Here is a 26,639-nt window from a genome sequence, read left to right as displayed (position 1 = left end):
TATATTATTACAAAGTACCTTTTATCAAGCCTCAACGTCATGAGTAGGCAATCCTGATTATAATAGTTTGCCAAAAAGTCTGCTGTACCAGCTATGCCTAATTATACAATCAAGCCAACTAAAACCTGCACAATTTGCAAAATCAATAAAATGTATTGATCTCAACATGCAAGCCCAAACAATACGACCTGTATTTTTCATGTCTTGAGATATCACCCCAATTTAAAGGTGGAAATTACTGACACTACACTACTCTTTTACCAATCATTGTGCTAGTCGATGAAACTATTGAAGTAACAGTCTGTAGTAATGACCGAGTAGAAACCAAACATTTTTTGTATTGTCTAATTTTTACTATTTTAAAAATTTCATTTCTTTACAATTTTTTGCATTTAATTGGAATTAAGATGTGATAAGAGTTGTTAGAAATTTTTGCAATCTAGATTCTAGGAGATACGCTGGAAAAGATGATACCATGAATCGCGCGGAAAGAATTATCAGGCACTTCCTGGCGAAACGCTCTCTGGAAGATCGAGAGGAACGATATCCCAGGTATGTGTAAGAAAAGTGATGTGTTATGGATCTAAATGTAGGATGATGAAGAGGATGGGTGTCTAGCTAGTGCAAACAAGAGAAATGAGAATGATTCGAATGATGTGTGAATAGACACTTCTCTCCATAAGATTACAAGTGATATCATAAGTGAACGAATGCTGAAGACAATGAGGAGTATTTCGTGGACACAATGTGAGACAGTTTGAAAGTTTTGGACGAGAAAAGAAAAATACTTCACTTTTGAATAGGGTAATAACCAAAAGAAATAAAAGAGCACCAAAGAAAACAAAGAAAGAAAAAGAGATCTGAAAAAAGTGAACTTAAAATTAAAGACGCTAAGGATAAAGAAATGGAGTTGTTCTAGATAACTGTTCAACTGACGTTTTGTGATAAAGACCAAGTTCTTCAAAGCAAAATGGAGCGAGGGAAGCATGTTTGCAAAGGCGTAGCTTCTAAACCTTAAAATATACTACTGTAATCAGGGCCGGATTTAGCTGATGGGGGGCCCGGGGCACTTTTAGATCGGGGGGCCCCCCTGTAAAAAAATTTTCGCGCCTACGGCGCGAAAAGCCACCTCCACGTCTACAATAGCATTACTCCAGCACTACACACCAATTTGCAGAGTCTTTAAAGGCTGAAAAGAAAAAAATAACACAAAGTTACATTTTTTCCACGTAGGGGGGCCCTTCAAAAGTCGGGGGGCCCGGGGCACATGCCCCCTCTGCCCCCCCCTAAATCCGGGCCTGACTGTAATTGTTTACGCTAATCGGAAGGAAATTATAGGTGAAGAATCTGGTTAAGTCCATTTTCTATGAAAAACAATATTTTTGCTGAAATTTCTCTGCCAGTGGCTGTATGTAATCTGTATGGATATTGTTATAACCACAAACTAATTGTTTCGTCCAGCCAAGGTTGCCACATCTGAGCGACTTTTAGTCACAAAATTTAATTTTATTGATGCACAAAATGCACACGGTTTAAAAACTCATTGGAAAGTTTGAATGTTTTCATGGTTCACTCACTTGTGTTTCTATGGAAAACAAAAAAGAAGACGCAAACGAGTTAATTCTGGTCACACATACGTCATCCTGGTCTTCGTTGTTAATATCTCCACTGAAAGAACAAAGCATTATATTATTTTGTCAATACCACACATGTAAAATTAAATTTCCAAAAGAAAAAAGCTTATTCTTTTATATCACAATAAGAATTGCAAATACATTTGGCTTTGAAATCAACATATAGCTTATGCTTATGCTGCGTAGTGCACACTAGGAGTTGTAAGAAATTAAACGTATTAACTATTCTAAACTTACAAATACAGTATGACCAAAAAATCAATCGCAAGACCTAATTACATGAGCTCAAGCTGTCGTGGGCTTAAGATTTGCAAAGAACTTTTTAATGACTTCGACCACAAGAAGGGTCCAGTTAGATAAGCAGTGAAATGGCCATATATCAGTTCAGTGGCGTAGCCAAGGGGGGGGTTTTGGGGGTTACAACCCCCCCCCCTTTGGCACGCGTGTGACGTCACGATATTAAGAATGATGCTTTCAGTCTAATAAAAAATTGCCTAGTTTTAAACAAAATTGCATTAAAAGATACGAGTTTTGCCAATACCAAACATTCAAACATCTCAGCCAGGAATTAGCAACAAGAAAACACAGAGACTTAGCTTTATTTCCGAAAAATGCCGAAGAAAACATGATCTTATCCTTTTGCTATGCTACCAGACAGCACCATTTTACAGAAATATTCGTACCCACATTTTTGTTGAAAATGCTCTCAGAATGCACCAAATTCAAAGTAATTTTTCAAAATTTTCTGGGGGAGGCCCCCCAGACCCCCCGCCGCTGGGTGGTCAAAACCCCCCCCCCCTTTCAAAACTCCTGGCTACGCTACTGTATCAGTTAAGCATGTTGCTTGATTAATGAAACTAAATATATCGCCTGTGTGAAATACAGTAGCTTACAGTAATTTAGCCTACAACGTCTCAAGATCTTATTTACAGTGGATATGTTTTCAGTATAATTACAGCGTCTGCAGACGTTGAATCATTGTAAAAAGGATTGATTTGTGGTGCCGAAAATGTTCGATATAAAGTTTGTTAATGTACTTTTTTTCTGCTAGTGTTAAAAATGAACGTAAATATGTCACGTTCCTAGGCTTTGTGTGCTTAAGGTACAACAAGCAAACTCTCTACCGAATTCTATCAGATAAAATTCATTTCAAACAAATTCAGCTTAGTCTAGAAACGCAGTATTAAAAAGGTTATAAAATGCATTGACATTTTCAAACCTGAAGTATGAGATGAGATACCATACAAGAGCAAATATTAACCACGAGGTAGTATACGTAGCTACAAATATGACAGCATTTTTTTTCCAATTCAAATCGACAATGGAGGTAAAAAGATCGCCAATATACAACATTGTTTCGCTGCTGATTTTGGCATGTCGCACGTTGCAATGGCCCTTTTTGGTGACGAACCTAAAATTCGAAAATAGGAAACAATATGTTGAAAAAAAACCAAATAATTTTATTCCCAGTAATAGAAGTTTTGATCAGCTTAACGACAGAACAAGTTCTATTATTGAAGTAAAGATGGCTCAAGAAACTTCCCAATAGTCTATGCCTGCATAATTTAAACAAAGGTTGATAATGCCTGGATTACAGCAAAAACGGGTCAATAAAACACTTCTTCACTCTCAAAAGCACATACATTTTTAATTGATGTAAAACTATCTCTGTTGACGTAAATTTTGTAAAAACCATATACCCTTGTTAACGTATTATAATTAAGCAAAGTAGATCCCAGTTAAACAGTAGCACGATAAAAAAGTAATGAGAAAACTTTTAATAATTTATCGTAAATCTATTTTTAACTCTACCGCGCCTGACCTTGCTTGCTGACGACGTTTCACGGGCTTCTTCGAACTGGTTAATGGTTGAGTTTGGAAAAAACTGGTCCGAGCCTTGTTGTCTTGAGTCTGATCTTTTTTGAGTTGGCTCCGTCTAAACACAGAAAATATGGCCTCGTATTAATTTTAGGTTTTAATAAGCTGCTGTGAAATGATTTTTGCTTTAGTCCTTTCTTCATCAACAAAATAACGAATATCACAAACCCCCAAAGTTCATCCTAACATTGATCGTCATAGAAATCTGATACAAACGAATTTATTTTCACACGAGTCAGTTCAATCATAAACAGCTAAAAATCGATTTCGGTCAGCTAGCAGCTAGATCATCTTCAGCTAAGCTGAAAGCAAACAGTACAAAAAATCAAATGATGAAGGTGCGAAAGAATGAAAAACGTTTAAGTCTTGTTATACGTTGAAGAGAGACATCGAAAATATGAATGGAGTAAAGGTTGGAGGACAAAATATAACAAACTTGAGATACGCTGATGATACAGTCTTGATAGCAGAATCTGCAAACAATCTACAGGACTTATTAAATTCTGTTGTCAATAACAGTAAAGCAATGGGTTTAGAGTTAAATTCAAGAAAAACAGAATGCATGACGGTATCAAAAAAGAAAACTTATCCAAATTGCAACCTAACACTCAATGGTGTTACAGTGAAACAAGTTGATAAATTTAAATATCTTGGATATATTATAACTTCCGATGGCAAAAGTGACACTGAAATTAAAAAGAGAATCGCCATAGCAAAGGATACTTTCAGTAAAATGAGCACAGTCTTCAGGAATCGCAACATGACAATAAAGACCAAAATTAAAGTTTTAAAAGCATATGTAGAATCAATTCTAACCTACGGATGTGAATGCTGGACAATAAGTAAAGATATGAAGAAAAGACTAGAGGCTGCTGAGATGTGGTTTCTCAGAAGGATGTTGAGGATATCTTGGACTGAAAAGAAGAGTAATGACGAAGTTATGAAATTGGTAAATGCAGAAAGGAGATTAATAACAACAGTTAGAAGGCGTCAGATGCAATTTGTAGGTCATATTCACAGACATGGAGATTTGGAAAAATTAGCTCTATTGGGGATGATACAGGGAAAAAGAAGCAGAGGTCGACAAAGATTAACTTATTTAAACAGCTTGAATCAATGGGCCACAAACACAACAGTTAAAACGAACGATTTTATACGAATGGCAAATGACAGAGAAGTTTGGAAGACCATGATCGCCAACGTCTGTATCAGATCAGGCACATAATCATCATCATACGTTGAAGAATTGATGGAAAAGACTAACAACCAAAAGCGAAATAAATGAAAAATCACACGAAAGAGTATAGTATAAAATTGTACCATCATAAGCCTAACCAGGAAACATTAACAATACTTTCCTGGTTAGGCTTATAAAGTCGCAGTCTGTTGCGAATAATACAGTTTCAAAAACAAATCTCTTCAAAATCAAAGCAACATTTTCATTACGGCTTCTTTAAATCGATTTCTATATGTCACATAGTTTTCTTTGTAAGTTACTCGGTGTATGCAAGTCATGAATTGAAAGAGACATGGCATATGAAAGTGAATCTTAATGAGGTGTAGCCTATTTTCATGTCTGAGCTATTGTATTTTCATTGAAATAATAGTGGGGTATTCATTATCGTTTTCCGTAGCTTAATATGTTTCAATTGTCAGTTGCGAGAGCGTGGCCAACCAGTGAGGAAAGCTGACGAACCCTCGCAAAAAAACTTTAATGACCATCACTAATGCAGGACAGTTTCTTTGCAAGACCACGGCCTTTTAGAACAGAGTAGGCCGTGGCAAGACGCATCATAAACATGCTTGGCTGCATAGCAGAGTGGTAAGAACACTGGCTCGGCGGACGAAAAGTCGCCTGTTCGACACCGCTCAAGAGCATGTGGCTGTGTTTTTGGCAGAACACAAAGACATGCCTGAAAGTGAACATGAAGATTAGCTTCTTTGCCTTCTCGTTCATTTAATCTAAATCTTCAACTACCAGGCGTAAGCTTGGATATGACAAACAAACACCATGCTTGAAAAAACGAAGATCAAGGATGTCTTTCTTATATACTTTGCGGGTTTCTTATATTAAAGGCCAAGTTTTGTTTTTTAGGTGACTTTGCATGCGCAGATGCCAACTATTCAGACGGTGCTTTACTTGGGCACACCTCCCGACTATCCCGACACACCTCCCGATCTCCCGAAAAAACTTGTAGGCCTACAGTCATATAGCCTCACAGTCGAGTTTTTCCAAACTGTAGCAATGGTCCTTGAAAAGCATGGAAAAATAATTGCAGTTGTATTCACACAAAGTATATGCCAAAGCAGAATCCAACTGAAGAAGTATTTCGAGCTGCGCTTGGTTTGGCTTGTTTTTCGTTCATCATACGCAATGCCATATCTCAGAAAGTTGCAATTTTGCAAAATTATCCACCATTGGCGTATACAATTTCACTGGTACGCTGCCGAGCGGTTGAAATGTCTGACCAATGCTGTGGAGTTGTTAGTTTGACACTTACAGTACCTAGAGAGCTCACGGCTGCCTCTTGATAAAACGATCTATGGGTGACGAACCTTTTTGCGGTCGCGGGCCACTTTGTCAACTACACGTGAGTTATCGGGCCACACAACTTAGCGCTTGTCAAAATTCCATGACGTCATATATCGAAATCTATCAAAAGTACAAGGTGAAGTTGGTGAATAGTGTTTTTACAACTTCACCTTATAGAAAAACAAAACAAAGTAACCTTAGCGGGTTTAACATACTTTTTTACACACAAAAAATATAACATAATTTAAAAAAACTCAAACGTTTTCGACACGTACGTGTGTCCTCATCAGGAATTAAATCTGCAATATACATAAAATAAAAAATCGTAATATAAATTTGACTTTGCACAACAACTGTAACGACACTCTGGACTGAAAAACACAACAGCTTCCAGCCCTGAAGCAGTTCAGTTCACCGAGTTTCGCTTTTAGCAGCATGATTGTTGTTTACTTAAAAAATGTACCTAAAAACAATCTGTTTAAGTCTAATGCATCAGAATAAAACAGGTCATTTGTATCTACGTTTGTAAAGTCTTAAATAGCAGTCCTAAACGTTAAAATATTGGTTAAAAACTACATTAACGACTGTAAAGATCACCAAGCTAGTAGCATATAGAAATATTTAAAGACAATTGTGATTTGTTAAATAGAAACTCACAACTTCGGTCTAGAAGCGCTTCCCGTACCAGTGAGTTTGTCTACCTTGCTTTCCATGCTTACTCTGTTTGTACACTCACTTCCTTGGGTCGCAGACGAATCTATTCCATTATGATGGTTGTTTATCAAAACCATTTCATATGGTTTTAATACTGGTCTTAGCTCATGTGCCTCGATGTTAATTGCAGTCTAGCCAAATTAAATTTAAGTAGATGCGTCTTACAGAAGACAAAATACCACACCATCTGTTGAAAAATAATCAATGCTCAGAATGATGACCGAATAATTTCATCTGAACGTGATTTGAATACAGTTACATGAATAACAAACAATGCGTAGTTCCTTCAACGCCGAAAAAAACACACCAAATTAAGCCTCCTGCGTCTGAAAGAAATAGAATCGCAGCACCTTTCTTAAGCTAGCTTAGTTACATTTTATCCGTCCGTGTACATTGACTCAACGTTTATATTTTTGACACTAGGAAATCAACCTGAGTAAAGTATTGAAACGTAGTTATGCCAGAAAGATTGGCATATTCTGGAAGATTAATCTCTTCTCTTCACACCATTGCTTGCTAAATATGCAATTAAGCTGAAGCAGTGTTAGATCCAAAGATACATTTGGTTACGTATCGGTAGAAGTTTTCCGAACTGGGTAGAAAATCAAAAGCATAGTCAGTCACCCTTAAAATTTATCATAAATTAACGCGTGTAACTCTGAAGCATTAGGTTGCTTACTCAACCTATTGGAAAAGTTTGCAACTACAAAAACAGAATAGCCTTGACTTTAAAAGTATGGACCCACTGCAAGAGGAGGGAAAAATCTGGGGGGAGGGGGAAGTCCACTGTCGGCAAGCACTTCTAATTCTGCTGTCTGTCATCTTGCATCAACGACTACATTATTACGTTGTCGTAGCCTACATCGTCACAATCAACAGTGCTCATTGTTTGTGCTGATGGTCAGGAAGAATTTCGACTGTCTACTTTATTTCATTGACTTTAGCTGATTGATTGTTTCATATCACAAAGGTAAGAATGCAACCGACTGGTAAGCCCTGCCAAGTGTTGACCAAAACTTCAAGCCGAGTATCGAAGATCTTCACGATCTGGCTCATTTTATTCTGTCAGTGGCTGCTCTCGTTTTAGCCCTGTCGATCCAAATAAAAATTTAAAGACATTACAAAATACAATAGAACTAGTATGTTACAGACGATAGGGAACCGGCGATTTTCATCAGTTAGCCTGCACACAATATACAATATCGTTTCAAGGCTACAGAGTTTGGCGTTACTGTTACAACTATTACAGATAGTACTGCATAATTCTCTAAGAGCGCTCCTGAACAAAACAAACAACTAGCTATAGGCTACTCATTTGCTGCCTGGCTAATAAAATTAGTCTTTCATTATAATTATCATAGCTAAAAAGTTATGGTCATTCTCAAATTTCCAGTAGCCTGCAATATCATCTCAGACTAATTAGAAGCGACGGACACAGCAGTGCTTTGACCATGAATTATTCAGCAACGTAGCAATGCTTAAATTATTATAACTTCTTCGTGCGTAAGTAACTACTGCTGAAAATTTTCTTCAAATCAACATTCAAAGTTATATGATGTGGAAAACAAAATGTTCAAGAGTAGTCTAGTTTCTGGCATATGACACCACACACAGAAGTGACAGAACACAGAAGATAACTTACAGTAAGTGAGCATTTTGCTCGATGAAAACAGCTATTAACACCAAGCCGAAGCAAACCACAATTTCACGGGTCAATCCACAGCACGAGATATATTTTCGTCAGTAAAGCAAAAAAATCTACTTAGGGAACGTTCAAATATTACGTAACGCCTTCGAGGGGGAGGGGGGTTTATGCAAAGCGTTACGTTAGCGTCACATCGGGGGGGAGGGGGTTCAAGCAAAACGTTACGTAACGCTTTCGAGTACGGAATGGTAGTTTTTTGTGCTGAATTCGTAGTGAAAAAGCGTTACATGGGGGAGGGGGGGATTGAAAAAAGCGATACGTTGGCGTTACATGGAGGAGGGGGGTCAAAAATTTGGAAAAAAAGCGTTACGTAATATTTGAACGTTCCCTTAGGTCTAACATCTACAAAAAGTTGTTTTCTGTGAAGTACAAAAGCTCCGCTCCGTTAGCTCAGTGGTTACACATCTGGCTCAAGATCACGCGGCGCTAGTTTGACTCTCGGGGTGTGCGCTTGAGCAACGCATTTCAAGACTGCTTTCCATTCAGCGGCACCCAGTGAATGGAATAATTCCCAGGCAACAACACTTCAACAATCGGAAAACTTCACTCTGCCAATCTAGGTAACCGGCCTTGCGTCAAGAGCCTCTACAAGTATGCGAAACTACCAGGAATAACCTATCAAGGCTTTGCCAGTCCGAGCAGGCGCGGATTTATGGGGGGGCCCAAGGGGCCCGGCCCCCCCCCGAAATTTTGTGAAAAATTGTATGTTTCCGCATCAAATGGTTTGATATGCTTCTAAATAGCTGATATTAGTCCCTCGGCATCACAATTGATGAAAATGGTTGTTTTAATGTCTATTTTCTAGCATATCGTATATGTCGTAGTATCATTGTTCATATCTGTTTAGCTTTTTCTTTCTTTTTAATTGATTTTCAAATTTTCTGGCCCCCCCCGAAAAAACTCTTAGATTCGCGCCTGAGTCCGAGGATAAAGATTCAAAAACCAAAACCAACCTTTCATTGAAACACTTTTTAATAGTTTTCTTACGTTTTCTTGAATAAACTACCAAAAACTTACACTGACTACTTCAATAGCTCACCCTCAATGTAAGCTACGGCTAGGTCGGTGAACATTCGGCAACGTTTCAATTTGAAGCAAATCAATCATCACACTGCAATCAGCGCTTGAAATCAACACGTTTTTTTGGTTATCTCGTTTCATGGTTGAATTGTGACAGCGCTGCAAAGTCACGGCGTATTTATTGCGAATGCTGCTGATTTTTTTCTGCGTGAACGTGAACCATAATTTGTAAAAATTGTCAGAAGATCTTTTCATGTGTAACTGCAGGCTTACTGCCATCAATTTGTAGTTATCTGTGTTATATACTTACATTCCATCTGCGAAATTGACTTTGCCATAAAACTTGATCTTGTCAACACAACACGAGCGTTCGTTTCTTCGGTCAAAACCTTAGGCTACTTGTTCCAAGTGAAAACATAAAGTCTAACGTGTATATTGCGCGCACAGAAAATCAAATACCAAAAGTGTTCTCATGCAAGACGTGGAACTAAGCGATGGTCCTTGGTTAAATCACTTTTCAAAAGCGGGATTTTTAATCTTTGTCATCTTTGAAAGTAACTAGAGTTTACATTTAAACGGTTGTACTAATTTATGGTTTTCTGTTGGTTACTGTCTGTAGGCTACTAAGCTACAGGTTATTGCCGAACCATATACATATAAATAACCCTGCCAATACGTGATGACTGGTGATGTCAAAACGTTTTTGCTCTTGGTTTCTTTTTTTAATGTTATTTTTGCGACCACTTTACATATTTTCAAGCAACAAGCAAACAAGCAGCTCAATAAAATTAACTTTTAAAATAAGATGATTATGTGATTAAGCTTTATTTGGAAATTAAGTGCAGCACAAATGTCCAAAAAAAAGGTACGCAATCATTTGTGTGGTGATGTAAAAGCCTCATTTTCTTATGAGAAGAAGTTTTGTAATGTATAAGCTAAACGTAAAAAGGGGTTGTACCGCTGTAGAATAAATTAACACGTCCGAAATATTGTTTATGTTAAGCAGGTAAATCAGAGCGCAATGTAGCCTAGAAAATATACATGACTAGCTATTGCAAAGAATATAGCCTATATATTTTTTATTTCTCGTAATTGCTTTTTGTTTCTTTCAGCCTGTTTTTATGTTTTGTAAAAACCATGTTTTAAAGCAAAATGAGTCTAAAACAAACAATTCACATCGCGAGGTAGGCCGATGCGATCACAAGATGATAGTGTCAGTGGAAAACAAACAAGAACCGAACATTTTCACAACGTGTAGAATTGCAAACTCAATACCATAAACACAGGTTTTATTCCGACTGTGGTTGGAACCCTTGGTCCATCTAATCCAAAAATAAACAGCCCAAAACTACAAACTCATGTTCAGTAAACGTTTTAAAAACTAGACCGTTTTCATTTTCAGTGCTGTGAAATGGATGCAGTCACTTGTTGTTCAGCTTCGAATTAAATTGTGGCTGACATATGTTACGTAATTTGTGGTTAGGCTAAGCTTGTGGATTAGCCCTAGTGACGTCAGCAGTAATTTAATTTAAAACTTACCGTCAACCGGAATGGTTTTGATTCAATGGCACTGAAGAAGAAAATAGTCTAGTTTTCGAAACGTTTGCTGAATAGAATTGTAAGCCTAGTATCTTCATTTTGAGCTGTCTATTTTTTGTTTTGATAAAACAGACTAAAGCAGCCCCAAATAGAAAAATTTATAGCCTACATTTTCTCTTCGTACGATTTTACTTGTTTTGTCCATAATTTTCTTTCAATCAGAAAAAGAAGCGATTGCAGAATTGATTTAATAAAAAAACTCTTTTCGGAATCGTACAAAAGCATATTTAAAATAGTTAATAGGCGCTTTTTTTCTTATTTCATCCCACGCAAATAATACTGTCCCTTCATCAATGAGTAATGTACACAAAAAAAACGTATATTTTCATGCTAGGTGCAACGAGGCTGGAGTAGAATGTGTTTCCAAAAGGATCTTTTGTTTAAAAAATATATATAAAAAAACTGTCATTAAAGTGGCTTTACGTCAGAATTAAACGGCGACGCGTACAAAACAAACACGCTGGCAGCTGGACAGCGTTCTGACACGACGTGACATTTGAATATTGATAGAGATTCAAGATGGAAACCCTGTGTACTTTATGCTTATTCTGTTTTCTTGCGTGGCACTGCTGTAAAAGTAGTCTGTTGATTCTTTCATCCTCACAAACAAGTTGTACAAGCTATTTTATTATAACATGATAGCTTTACCGTTCCTCTGTTACGATGCAGCAATTTAAGTCATTGTGAAGTTTTATCACTAACCTTTGTCCAAGAAAATTTACAGCCTGTATGGCTGCAATATTATTTAAAAGTCATAGCTAAAAAAAGTAATAACGTTTTTATGATGGCTAGACTAAATTGTTGACAAAAGAAACCTACAGCACATTACGCTAATGCCAATTAAGCAAAGGTGATACATCCTTCTTGTTGATAGAAACTAGGGCTGGTCGAATCTAAAATACATCGTAAGCATTTTGTTTCGAAGCAAAATTCTTTTGTCTTGGTCTTGCAAGTAATTGGGAATTGACTATTCAGGCTTACGAGGGTTCAAAAATACTTTCCTTTTGTGTCATTTCGAATCAGATTTTTGAAAAAAATTAAAGCCTTGCAAAGACAAGCTAACACTTTTTACCTCATTGCTCACAGCTTACCCTTGATAACAGTTAAGATGATATTTGTGATCACTACCTCGCTATATAGCAGCCTACAAGTTGTACCCAGGTTACCATATTTTTATCACCTAAAAAGAGGATACATTTTGATGAAATTCATCAACAGCTAGCTTTTAAGTTTGAATCGTCTGTATAAGCTTACTCTACAAGCTGGTGCACAAAAAAATGAGTGCAGCAAGCATTGAAACAGAATTTTACTTATTGTTGATCACAAAAAAATAGTGATGAAGTGTGAGAAGCAAAAAAACAAAAAATAGATTATTTGATTTAGCTCTTGAGTAGCCTACTTGTCCGTTTCCTTGAATTTAATCATCTTCTGCAATCATGAAATTGGTTCCCCTCAAGCTTAACAAAAACAACTCTGCCTGCACTAAAAAATATGTTTCTCGTTATCACTGTATCAGTGATAATGCTGAAGTGAAACTGCATACCTTTTGAAAGTTTGCTGAAAAATCAATAATCTGGACAATTTTGACGTATCTCATTTTGTCATCTTGTGTTACACTATCGCATATGTATGCAATATACCTGTGGGCCTTATCTGTATATTTTCCTTGTTAAGTATGATTCGTTTGTGTGCTGTGTCATTTTCTTGTGTTGTTTTGAATTGCACAACAAAATACACCAATCAAAAAATTAGTTTTATACGAAAGCAGTTTGTAATTTTGCATTGCTGAAAAAAAACTGTGATAAAACTTTTAATCTCCATTATTTTGGCCTGTATGGCAAACGAAACGCAAAAAAGTACAACGAAATACTTTCTAGGAAAGTGTAATTTGAAACTTAAGCTATACCCAACTAATTGCTTTCAGTTCTTATTTTTCAATTTCTCGAAAAAGATTCAGACTTTCTTTTGGTTTGTAGTAAAACTCTAAAGTATGGGTCTACGAAAAGCCAAAGGTCATACAAGTACGGTCATGTTTCATTCCTGCTTACTTCACAACATCAACAAAAAGATTGCATTTTTATCTGACAAGGGTTAGTTTTATCAGCGCTCACATCAAATCGCGTCGTATGTAAAGTCCGTGTTCATATTTCCAAATCACCACTTTAAAAATATTTACAAGCCCTAAAGATCACAGCTGAATATCTTTCAATAAGCTTTTCAGTAATTTATGAATTTAGAATATTCTCTTGCTAACAACTAAGGCTCACTAAAAACTTAAGTTACATCATAACACTGCTTCAAATTTCTGCAGTAGTTTGAGTATTCGAACTGCTCGGAAACACTTATTTATCAGAGCTCACATACTTCTGCTCTCGTCTCACTTTCATCTTTCTGCGGTGCCGTCCTTGTGACTTGTGAGTCTTCACTAATTGAAATATTGACCGCGCAGCGCTGCGGTGTTCACGTTCAATTAACTCAGGTGACACTGGCTTTGTTCTCTTCACACAACATTTACCTGTTTTATGCTCTATTTTCTTATCAGTTTTACGTTAATTACGTCATTTATCGACCTTGCGCAAAGAAAGAATATTTAAGTGGAGATTGCCTTTTAAATTGGTTTTCTTTTAAACCACAACATTACAGTAGTAATTATTACCATTAGTGTACAGGGGTTCCCAACCTGGGGACCATGGCCCCATAGTAGGCCATGAGCCTTTTTCAAGGGAGCCATGGAAATATTTGAAAAATAATAATTTTTTTAATTTAATATCTCTAAGTCCACTCCAACACTATATAATAAAAAAAATAAATTAAAATTTAATAAAATACTAGTAGCCTACATTTTGCCAAAATCTTCATGAAATGGTCTTTAATTCCCGGTTGTTTCAAAAATAATAATTTTTTTAGTTGAAATGACGTTTCTTATATTTTTACAAGGCTGAAAAAATAGGGGGCCATTGATTTTTCAAAATTTTTAAAGGGGGCCACGGTGTAAAAAAGGTTGGGAACTCCTGATGTAGTACGTTATGTTCAACGAGATAATTGAAATTTGCATTGAGACAGCAGGAAAGTGCTGTTCAATCTAAGATAAACAGTAGCGTTGTTGAAATGTTTTAAAGTTGTGAAACGTCTAAAACTCACTGTCGCAACCTGAGTGATGTGTGTATTTTATTACTTCTCTTTGCCAACCTTGCAACTAGTCAGTCAATACAATGTATTATGTTAAGTATCGATATTATGCATTATCAGTGTTATCTACAGCTATTATTTATTAATGTTCCTAATGTTTGGTGTTTTTTTTTGTAGATGTTCGGGTGGCAGTTGACTTCATTGACCTTTTGGTTTTTCGTTGCCATCCTTGTTGTGCGAAAATTATTTGTGTTGATTGTGTTTTTGTATATTTTTGTTTGTTTACCAACAGAACAAAATAAACTGAACTGAACTCATAATGACAAGTTAAAAATTTGAATGAGGCTGTTTACCAGACATTCTTCTGGTGCAAACTAAGCTGAACTATCACAAGATGTATAAGTTGATAATCTGCTTTCATTCCGACGTTTCATCAATCAGACACGACTGACTTCTTCAGGGGGCTAGACCCGATAGTGGCCACCTGTCTAGCATGGCAAAACACAGGACCATGTTGCTGTAAACTAACCAAACATGCAAAATGAAATTCAACTTTTAAACAAAAAATATCGCGTATGTGCGCGCTAAAATATTTGTTTGAAAGTTGAATTTCATTTTGCATGTCTAATTGGTTTATAGCAACATTATCTTGTTTTTGCCATCCTGGACAGGGAGTCACTACCTGACCTAGCTCCCTGAAGAAGTCAGGCGTGCCTAATTAACAAAACGTTGGAATAAAAGCAGATTATCACCTGAAACATCTTGTGATAGTTCAATCATGTTATTGAATCAATGACGTTGTTGCAATCCGCAAAAATGATAAAGTTAGAACTTTTTTTAGGGGAAAGATTTGGATCAGATTTTATAGTATTCAGTAATTCGCATGAAGAGAGGTCACTTGTACGGAGGCTTCAACAATCAACACCGCTGATAAAATGACATGTAAATATAAGGCAATAACACGCTTACAAAGCGAGTTATTGTTATTCGCCTCATAGGTCACTTCGTAATCTTATCCTTCCCTTGCTTGTCGACCCCGTAAATTACTTTCGCCGCAAGTGACTAAAGTTAGATAAAAAGTAGGTTTTCAAAAGGTCATCTCGGATATTTAAAGTTCAAAACATACAAAAAAATGTTTCTTTCTCATGTCAGAACTGTTTCAGGTCTCCGACCTTATTTTTATGCACTACTTATCAAGCGATTTGAGTAAATGTTTGAAATGCTTCTCAACCGTAAAAGAGCAATCTCCCTTCATAAAGATGTTGGTAAACTCTAACAACATTTTTTAAAACTAAATAAGCAATGCTGTGAAACTCTGGCGTTACTAACAATAGACTTGTCTCTAATTGTGGTATTGGGTCAAGGAGTCATTGTATTCATGCTAGACTCCAGCTAACGAATTGTTCCATTTTACACTGATTCAACATCGGAAAATGTTATATCAAAGTACAATTGGAATGATTTTTTGAATGGAGTGGTCTCCAGCCTTTTTCTTTTCGTGGACTGCTTTTGGAGTGAAAAAGTCTTGGATTGCAGTAAAAAGAAAAATTTAGGTTAACGCATTGGTATAGGCCTATACTATTAGCTTTATCTTCACTTTTAAACGTAGTTTAGGCCTACTGTACACATTGAGGCTGTGAGTAGCTTTGTGGTTTGATTGGCAGAAACATCACAAACGTAAATCGAATGCAAATGTTCGGGCTAATTGAATTATCATTGCGTACATGTAGTAAACAAAAGTAGCTACCATTGATATTCTTCAAAGACAAAAAGCCCTGAGTATGTTTATTGACAAAATATCTCAAGTGGAAAGAAAGCAGGTATAAGGAAACGTTTGGCTGTTTGGTGTGTCTAACTTACTATTCAACTTGGAATTTTCGATATAATTATATCATATGGATAAATTCATTAAATATTCATTAAATAAACATGTTGTTGTTGGTTTCATGGAAGTGCAGTGCACTTTCAAAGACTTTGCAGTTTGACGTCAACTTTTTTCTCTGCTTTTTTCACCATCATAACACCTTCACGATTCAGTGGATGACCGTATGAGTCTTACTAGCCTTAACTATAACATTCAGCATCTTCATTGCGGTGACAGCTTGTCGAAAAGTTTTGATATGGCTATGCTTTCTGTCAAGTTCTTTTCAGATTCCCACCCATAACGGTCTGCAATTATTACAGCGCAAAGTTTCTACACCTGTTTCTCGGTTGTCGAGTGTAGCTAGAATTGACAGCGATAGACACGTGTTTTTCCATGAGCAGGGCTGTGTTAACCGGGCCCCGTACCCCCCGCCCGGGAGGGGCCCATTTCGTTTAGTTTAGCCTATCTAATGTTTTTTGACTGTTTAAAAATAAAAAAATACTTCAGAAGCTTGATACTCAATAGCTAATTAAATCATGCAAGGCCATATTTACTGGTTTCTAAACCCCCGACTGGTGGCTTACCTCTAACTAGGGGCCAACTCATATTTAGTTCGTGTAGCGTTTTTCGGCTTGCATTTTACAATTTTTGTCCATTTTTGTAAAAAAAAATTCTTTACTCAACCACATTTCGTTCATCTCGGCGATATTGGGCAAGCGTACTTAGGGAAGGAGTGAAAAGTTTTTTGTGTCTAAAAAACTAACAAAATGATGCAATATTTCGAAGTAAATACTGCTCACTCAAATAGCCGGGTTAATTAATAATAATTAAATTGGCCTATCGGTGAAGGTGGAGATACCTCAGGTAACATTTTCGAGGTTCTAGCCTGCTGAAAGGCTACAATACACTACTCGGCTATACAAACTTTCAGAAAATTATTGAAATCCTGTGGCTGTGAATAAAAAGGTTTGAAATGGTAAGCTAACTTAAATTTCAAATAAAACTTCTATCCCAATCCAATTTTAACTTAATGAATTTGGTTACATACAAAGTGTGTATCTTGATAAAAAGAAATTATTGCTCTTAAAAATGCCTAAAAATTCACCAAAACAAAATCATGGTTGTCAAATTTTCTGGGCGGGCAAATCCCCCACACTCTCTTTCCATTTCATTTATTTGAACATTAAGTTGTACATTACATCATTCATTTATGTTATAAATTTTACTTTGTTGAAATTCTGGTCCTTTTCCAACTTTTTTCTAGATCCCCTTCTGCATTGTCGGCATAGCCTTTTAACTATATTTTTCTATAAAATCTTAAAAGTTGTTTACTCTTTGCTTAAATGATGAGTGTAATTTTTTCCCACATTGAAAAAGTGTGTCACCCTAAACGCTTTCTGGTCCTATTTTTAAGAGCAATCACTAAACATAGGGGCCCACTAATGGATTTCGGAGGAGGGCGAGATGGTAGTCACACGGCCTTGCTCATGAGGCTTGTCTCATCAGTATCACATCACTAATTCATGTCACGAAGTTCTCGACCGCTGCTTTTGCTATTCCTGCAACCGCGAAAATAAGGCCTTAAGGATCAAAGAAGATTGTTTACCGAGGTAATATAGTTTTAATATAGTTAGCCAAATGATTAATTATGCAGGCAGTGAGTTGGAACGAATGGATGAGATATTGACATCATTGACCGCCAACGACAGCTGGTTTTCAAAGCCTGGCGAGAAGCAATGTTGAAAGATTTTGACATTCAACCATGCCAATGTTGACTCGTCTACAGCGCAACGGCGCCAGAAGTGTTGGTAAAAACAAAACCGTTTTCACATCTATTTGACATTTTGAAACAATAAATTAACGGTGCGAAGCAACAATTTTCTTAAGGTTAAGACCTGAAATGGAAACGTGAGTGAAATTTCATGACACTGAAATTAGAAAGCACGCCAATACGTCAAAATGTTCAATGCTGTGAATGTCACGCTGAGTGATTTTTAAACTGGGAATACATCGATTTTGTTTCTCTCCTTTCACTTGTTGAACAATTTTCAACCTTCGCTAAAAGAAACTATCTCTTCTGGCACAAGTCTTGTCACATAGACTGCTTGTCGCATATTAACTATGTTGACAATGGCAGACAAAACAAAATACAAACAAAATCGGCTATGAATTGGAATCATGTCCCACGTTTATAGGATACTGTGCATGATAGAAATGATAAAAACCACTTTTTACCCTTATGCAACAGAAACAACACGTCACCCCCAAAACGCAAAACTTGCCCCACGGTCAACATTCTTACAAGAGAGACCGACGCTAAACGTAGACTAGTACATTTCGGTTTCTTGAGCTTTCTTCTGAGAACCTGGTTGTTATCAACACTTTTTACAAACAATCGTAAAGCATTCCCATAGACCTTTCATTTTATAATTTAGCCCAAACAAAGTTGAACTCTGCAATTGCCATGGACTGCCAAAACGGATTCGACAAACATAATTTGTTACAGAAATTGACAAAAAACTTCTGAAAACTTCTTTCAAAAGATTGAAAGCGGAAACTTAAACTTGTAAGTACATTATAAACTCGAATTTAAGTCGATCGATTTCGTTGCTCTTATTCCTGTTTAGGTTAGGTTACAAGAAAAGAATAAAGTGATAAAATGGTAAAAGGGAAAAGTACATCTTATCTCTGATATGGTTTAAATACGGTCGTTGAGTATAATTTGGGCCTGGTGCCAATAAGCTCCGGCGGCCAAGCAAAGCATGTCCAACAATAGGACGACAAAGAAAACGCAGTTGTCACTTTGTTTTCTGGAACATTGGAGTAATTTTAGGCCCGTAAAATCATCCCGGATCAAAACGAACCCCTTGGAGCCCCTGTCAACGCTATTGGGCTGTGAACTTGACTCGTCCCAATTCTCTAAATAAACTCACTATGAAAGAAAATAAGACAAGTCAAGTCAGCCAGTCAAAACAATATGAAATATTAATCACAAAAAAAATCTTTAAAAACTTCCAATCGAACGAGCTTGAGTATTCTGCAATGCAATCTGGCCCCATTTAGGGTCTTATTCTGCCTTAAGGTAAAACTTCATTATAATCACTTTATGCCAGTTTCACAGAATATGCAACAAATGCCCCAACAGCAAATCTTTCTTTTTTTGCATTGATCTAACATCTGCAAACGTTAAATGAATGTAAAAAAACGTATTTTCAAAATAAAACCCACACTAGATAGGCTACTTACGCGTATAGTTTCTGTATGCTCCGAATTGGAAATATGTCGGAAAAGCTTCGAGTAATGTTTCTCGTGTCTTCAAAATCCAATGTTTTGCCACTGAACTGACGTGAAGAGTTTGCGTCAACTCCCAGCAGTTTTGTTGCTGATTCCTTGTCGTGATGCTTGTTGTCTGTCATTAAATTGTCCACCGACTTGGAGCTTTGCTTGCAAGGACTCAAGCGAGCATCGCTACTCAATATATCCATCAAGCGTATCGAATCAAAATTTTCTTCCAAGTTAGGCCTATCCATTTTTTTAGAACGCAAATCAGGCATTATCAACTCTGAATCTTCTTCGGTGTCACAGTTCGAAATGTCTGTTCTGGAATAATCGTCTTTTGGCCGCTGAATATTAATGGTCTTGGTTGCATTCTTCTGGTTTAACATGGGCCTCTGTAAAGGCAAATTTCTTTTAAAACCTATTTCAAAACAAAGCGAAACAATTACTTTATGTTTTAGTTAGTCATTAAAAGTCACTAATTCTTTTTTTTCGAACTTTCAAGCCTTAACTTCACCAATTTGTTTAATAGTTGTTGTTTTCGCGACAAGCACGTCCGTGGGGATGCAGGGTAATGCAATTTTAAACGACAGAGTAGAGAGTAATCGTTATTTCTCAATTACGAACTGTTCTGGGGCAACACATAAAAAGCTTACGCAACAGTGCGCCGTGCTTCAGTCTTCTTGACAGCTTGCGATAAAACAGGAATACATCGACCTGAAAAAGCAAATTTATCAAATGGATGCTTCTCTAGAGATCACGCTTTCTGGGCTCGAAGAATCGATTTTTATGTCTCAGTTTTACAACTTTCACATCTAGAACGTTTCCTTGCCTTTTCGACTCAACCCCAATAAAAAGAAATTAACGAGTTAAACTGGAATCGTTCCACTGCTGAACAACGGATTCTTTGTATTGTGTTTACCGACGGTGCTACGGCTGTATACGCAACCTTTCGTTTGTTGGGCCTCAAGACAGCTTGCCACAATCTACAATTTAAGCTTCCTTCTTCTGCTTGTAATGTGTGCATTCTGATCTTCTGTCTAATCTCGACCCAAAGCTTCCGGAGTGAATCTACTTTTGCAGTTATCGCAACTGTTCTGATCGCTTCGAAAGTTTTGACCCATGGCGGCTGTTTCACTTATCTTTTTGACATGAAAAAGCTGTGAATGCGCTCTATGCTGTAGAACTTGGCTGAAACATGAGACTGACGATTGACTGAGAGCGCTACACAAAATGTGCATTTAAAAATTAAACGCAAATATCAGCATGCAGCTCATCAACAACAGTAAAATATTTATAAAGTAGCCCGCATGGGTTACAAAAGATTGCAAAAAAACAACATTTTTAGAATGAATTAACGCCACGCAACTGTTTACAAACGCTATTCCATCCTTTATGGCATGCGAAGGTAAAACCCTAACAAGGGCAGCCTACTAGCTTTGCAAAAATCGACTATAAGTTCTAAGTTGTCTTTTTTACTATATATATTCAAACTTTTTACTTTCTGTCCCGTCTACAATGCCAAGTCTCGATTCTCTAAGCTTCATTACTTATCTCCATATTTTAGTAGATACCCTTTATGATTTAAATTAAATCATTCAATCTTTACCCAACAATACGTCAACATCTCTTGTTTAAAAGTGGGTCTTTTGCGTATAGTAGCTTATATAGCAGGAGTGGGCAAAGTTTTTACGCTGCTTGCTAAACTTTTAAAATTTGACACATTTCCCACAGGCTCAGTATCAAGCAACTGTGAATTTGCTGCCTGGCTGTAGCTGCATGTGCTCTCATAATTGGTTGCTGGAACCACTTGTAGAATTATTTTATGGCAGGAATACTCAACGAAACTGAGCAGGTCTGGTCTGGTGCCCGAAGTTTACCCATCCCTGGTAGCCTATCTACAATGAATCAATATTCTCTCTAGAGTCTTTGCAAAGTAGACTTCTGTACTTTGTCCATCCCTGTGGGACTTTTCCCTGACTTTCCCTTTACTTTCTCCATCCTTGTAGTTCCCGATTAGTCACATAAGTTGATTAAGACACTTTTCAAACCAGTTCAGTTAGACTTCCAAACAACCATTTTCGTTACTTGAGCAACCTTTCTCACGTAAACAATTCTTTTGAGTTGAGTAATGTACAGATCAACAAAGTCATATAGACGCTAAACATAAGAATACAACACCAAGTGAAGGATATACTGTAACGCCATTAAGCAAAGAATTTGCAAACAAAACGATTCAAAGAAATTTTCAATTGCAATCGAGCAAACGAAAGGTCAGAAAAGGCTTAAATGAGATTTGAAGAGAAATCAATATTTCATGTACACAATAAAATTTGGCATCCTTTATTACGCAGGTTGAGCCCGAGTGAGTGACGCTTTGCGTTCGAATAACATCGTTAAAGAGACATTCTAGAAGTAGCCTATTATTGCAGCATACGATCTTCCTTGATCAGTGATCTTCTCACAAAGTGTTCGTTGAAGGATTTTAGCTAAAGGTTACCTGAAGAAACAAGAGAAAAGCTGCCTACCTGAGCAAGCTAAATGCTTAAATTGCCAAACTGTTTAAAAATATTTAAACTGCCCCAGCACACACACTGCTTGCGAGCATTTAAAATGGATGGGATAGGCATCAAAACGACAAATTCATATAAAAAATTGCTTGATTGGGAGGCCTTAGAATTAATTAAGCTTGCCTCAAATATATTCTACTTTGTAAAGTTATATGTGACATTATTTAGGCTTAAGCTACTGATATCAAATATTACTGCTTTATTTTATAATCAGATGTATCGTTGAAAAAGATATACCTATAGTAAAGCAGAAAATATAAAACAATACAACTACAACAAAAGAACAAAATTTAATTTTTTTTTAGTTGACATTTAAATATGGCGTTACAGTATTCATTGTATGAAACGCAGTAGGCTTATGTGTTACAATAGGAGGTTAAAAATCCCTGCTGCTCACGTGAACTTAGTGTAAACAAAAACAGTTTCACTGATGTAAGCTGTATGCTTTTGCGACGCTTTAATTGCTATCTTGTATTTCTGCGGTGCTAGTTTGGGGCCCAGCAGTTTATCGAAACAGACTTTTGGGAAATCTTTGCATAAAAAGTTTCCAGCCCTGGGGGTACGGTAAATGCATAAACTGCTCTCTTCTGTGTGTTTGCGCTCAAAATACGATATCTCCAATACAAAAATGTTCAGTGGAAATCTCTTCAGCTATGCTATATCACCCTGGCACAAACCAGTTTCTGAACTAAACATCGTATTTTGACAATACCAAGAAAACTTCCTTTTCGATCATACTTGTTACAACTAGATTAACTTTAAATTGATCAATTATTACTTTTAACTCTTTCGCGCCCAGCGATTTCGCACGGTTTGACCGCAAAACCCAGGCATTTTTGCTACTTTTTCTCTAACTTTAACGAGTTGACACGCGTGACATCGATTGTGTATTTTGACATGGAATATTTCATTAGAAAGATAATTTCAAGTTCTGACTATAAATGTTAGAACCTACTTTCCTAATGCAACATATTTGAAGATGCAGTATTTTCAAAATGTGTACTTTTTTAACTTTTTTTTTGTTAAAATTTTTGTGAAAATGAAACATTTTACAAAAAAAATACTCTCACCTTTTCTGTAGAACCTAAAAAGATTTTTTTTCTTCAGTGGACTTCTTAATGATATGAAATGTCAAGGAAAAATCAAACATGCCTTGTTCCTTTAATACATACTTTTCTTTTAACTGTTCGCTAAAGTAACCACACTTTGTTAAATTTGAGCAATTGTTTTTTTCTGAAAAACACGAGAATATCAATAAAATAAGCATTTTGCAAGGGACCAGTAAATTTATAGATATTCCGCTACAAACACAAAGTTTTATATCGCGCATCAAACAGCATCATTTTAAAATGATGCTGGGCTTTTCGCATTAAACCTCAAATCATTTTAAAATGATGCTGGGCGTTTCGCATTAAACCGCAAATCATTTTAAAATGATGCTGGGCACGAAAGAGATAAGCATTGCAATTAATTAACTTGCTTTTTCAAAGAGTCAAAGTATTTATCAACTTCACAGAATACTGGAGCCTGTGTCTAGGCCTATATTTAGGCTACCTATTGGAACTAATTAACATAGTTTTTCCACTGGGAAATACGCTGTAGTACTTTTGTAATAATGTAGAAATGGATTCTTTACTACGTCGCTAGTTTTATATTTTATGGACCTTCTACAACTCACTGGTTATTTCTTGAGACTTTTTCATAGTTTTTTCAAACAGCTTACTGCTGAGCCTGCTGGTCATGTGGTATCAGAAACAACTTTTAATTGGACAACAAGAAATCAAAATCTTCCGGAAAAAAATAATTCAAAATAAGACAAACAAGTACTGTACCGTAGCCTGAAAATTAAGTTTTATTTCGTTGGGAAACACTTCAAGAACTCTCAAACCCCTATAGGCTATTGTAACTGAAAAGCTTCTTATGAGGTTCCAGTTCTTCGATTCGCGGACCTAACCTCAAAGACTTATTTTCAGTACAGTGCTGCATAATACACAAGCCCGGTCTGGCACAGAGTAATCATACCAACAAACTGAATATTGCTCTAAAATCATCACAATCTGTTGGCCTCCAACATCACTTTTTCCAAGTGATCAACCGCAACTGTTCCAGCTAAACTGCGACAGGAATCTTCCATTAGAAAACGTGTACACAAAGTCTAGAAAAGTCCACTCCATCTACAAAATATTATCGTTTTGCGTTATCAAAATTATCCCTGCAACCGCGCACCTGAAAAGCCCTCTGGCTAAAAAGTTTACGTAATCGGTGAGCAGAAAGCTGATTAAGTTCCCTCACCCCCCCGCTCCTTCACCTATTCCTGCTCTTCATCAAACCCACTACGGCTAATTCAAAACCTCGGTGCTCAAAGCTTTCAAGAAAACTCTGTGCAGTTCTTAGCCGGCTCAGATTGAGAGTTAGCAAAATTGGCGTTAAAGTTAACCTATGGGGTTACCAGCTTCACCCTGTTGCATATGTGGTAGCCTGCTAAGAACAGATCGAACATCACGTGATTTTCGAGTGTGACGTTTTTTGACCTTTCAAACAGTTCAAGAGACCAATAACTTCACGGTGGATTAAGTAAAGTTTGCTTGCAGCGGCTCATTGGCATCTTCGATATCTCTCATGCGAGAAAAACAAAACGAAGAGAAGATAAAGAAAATAAAGTTTCAAGTTAAAACAAAGATAACTTTTGCTTTGAGTAAAACAAATTACTCAGTCGTATAGTTTACAAACGTGCAATCGTAACTAAAATGTACCATCAAGAGAAACAGTTAAATCTGGAGTATGTGTGCTTACTTAGCTCACCAACTGTTGGTGGTAGGTGTAACCAAAACGGTCATACAAAATACAATTTTAATTTTGCAATAGCCCATTTGCAATTGCAAATAACCAAGTAAATTTAGTTATTTTGGTTATTTGCGGAAAGTAATACACCGCACCAAGTGATTATGCCTAAAACCTCCAGAGTTTCAGCAAAATATTGATGTAAAAACTGCATTCCGACAACAGTCTGCAATAATAGCTGCCGACTTCTCTACTTTGCAATGCCGTTTTGTGTTGAAACATTTCTCGGTAGATGGCATAACAGAGTTATGACAACGTAGAAAAAACTTTTTTTTCAAAGCACGAAATCAATAGATCTCTTTCGAGACCATTACATGATCCTCAAGTGCATATCAAGCGCATGTTGGCAGGTCCGGATTTAGGAGGAGGCGGAGGGTTTAGTTGCCCCGGGCGCGAAATTTTTTTTCCCACGAGATTTCTGTCTCATTGATTCTAGTCACTCTAAAAGTAAGATTTTCCGAAAGTGTTTTGAGAGATTGGTTGATTCAGATTGCGAAATAACTATTTGCTAATGAAATTCTGCAATGATAATAAAATATAAGCTTTCCCTAACCCTACTTTTTTTGAAAAGCTCTTGTGCACCGCAAAAATTAATGTAAAGAAAAAAAAAGTTTGACTTCGACGAACCCTCGTTCTCACGATCACTAGGCAGGGTATGAAGCCACTGAGCCAACCGTGCCAACAAGAAAATGTTGCATTCACACGGTTTTAATACAAACTTTTACCAAAATATGTAAATGAGACAGAAATCTCGTGGGAAAAATTTTTTCGCGCCCCGGGCCTCCCTTTTGAAGAGCATCCCAAAGTGGAAAAATGTGATTTTGTGTTATTAATATTATTTAGTCTCAGCCTTTGAAGTTTCTATAAAATGCCTCCTTTTTTTTCAAGGTTAATTTTTAGTCACAAGGTGGCGACTGAGCTTGGCGTAAAGGCATTAACAACAGTGTGGGTGACTTTTAAGTTACTTTTTAAAGTTTTTCGCACAAAGGCCCCGATCTAAAAGTTCTTCGGGCCCCCCATCAGTTAAACTCGCCTCTGCATGTTGGTTTCATGTGAGGATAGATGGTGTTATTTTAAGCAAATAATTTAACGCTAAACAAGCAATTTTATTTGTAGGCTAAAGTAGCCTTCACTTGGGGTCTATATTCAAAAACACAAACTCATTTTTACGAGCAAAGCTAACAACTGAAATAAGATCTGAGAGATGTGTATTTCTTTTCTTTGAGAAGCATCACAAAGTATGCGACTGCTCTTATCAAAATATAAAAACAACAAATTGTCTACAAACTGTACGACAAGCTACTTGCCGACAAATTGGTCAAGTGCAAGCCAAGACACAAATGTAAATTGGGGAAGGTGAATTGGAAGCATTTTCGGTTATAAAACTTTCTTATGTCATGCACAATATATAAAAAATGTTTTGAATTTAAGAAAAATGAATGCATGATTGTCGTATAACTCGATCGACTGTGAGTAAATGGTTCCCTGCAAAACAGGGCAAATAAAATTTTAAGTTAAAAATCAACTCAAGGATGCAAGCAGCCTAAATATTAGGCCTAATATGTTGGTATCTTGTTAGTTTTATGTATTGTTTTTTTTTTTAATTATGCAATTCAATCCTATCAAGTTGTTATCAACCATCTAATTATGATATTTTAGATTTATTTTTTTATTTTTTACAAGTGACATCCTCAAGAATTCTCAAAGTATGAAATTTAACTCATTCTACCTCTAAATTAAAAAAATAGCCTATTTTCAGTCCAACATCATAACCCTGTTCAGGGCTATGAAACCGGAAAGATTTGTGCTTTTTTGGTATCGGTCTTTCATGGGTCTTCACATAATTGCGACAGCGGAATCAGGTATTTTCAGTGCA

At 36.6% G+C, this 26,639-nt stretch overlaps 1 protein-coding gene across 2 annotated transcripts in view; it reads right to left on the bottom strand.

Annotated features, from left to right (window-relative positions):
* Nucleotides 1-20,180, bottom strand: part of LOC145784195 (G protein-activated inward rectifier potassium channel 3-like) — a 41,613-nt gene extending 21,433 nt beyond the window's left edge. The window contains exons 1-5 of one of the 2 annotated variants that reach the window (XM_082595967.1): nucleotides 20,009-20,180; nucleotides 19,323-19,747; nucleotides 3,457-3,570; nucleotides 2,854-3,045; nucleotides 1,578-1,668 (exon numbers count right to left, since the gene is read on the bottom strand). In XM_082595967.1, the coding sequence (XP_082452093.1) occupies nucleotides 1,578-1,668; nucleotides 2,854-3,045; nucleotides 3,457-3,570; nucleotides 19,323-19,741 (816 nt within the window). In that variant the 5' untranslated portion in view covers nucleotides 19,742-19,747; nucleotides 20,009-20,180. Of the gene's footprint in view, nucleotides 1-1,577; nucleotides 1,669-2,853; nucleotides 3,046-3,456; nucleotides 3,571-6,702; nucleotides 6,936-19,322; nucleotides 19,748-20,008 lie in introns of those variants that run through there. The other variant, XM_082595968.1, reaches the window with a different exon arrangement.
* Nucleotides 20,181-26,639: the final 6,459 nt, after the last annotated feature.

Source organism: Aplidium turbinatum, chromosome 15 (assembly GCF_918807975.1).
Source record: "Aplidium turbinatum chromosome 15, kaAplTurb1.1, whole genome shotgun sequence".
Taxonomy (NCBI): Eukaryota; Metazoa; Chordata; class Ascidiacea; order Aplousobranchia; family Polyclinidae; genus Aplidium; species Aplidium turbinatum.
Note: the sequence above shows the minus strand (reverse complement) of the source record. Positions and strands in the feature narration are given on the sequence as shown.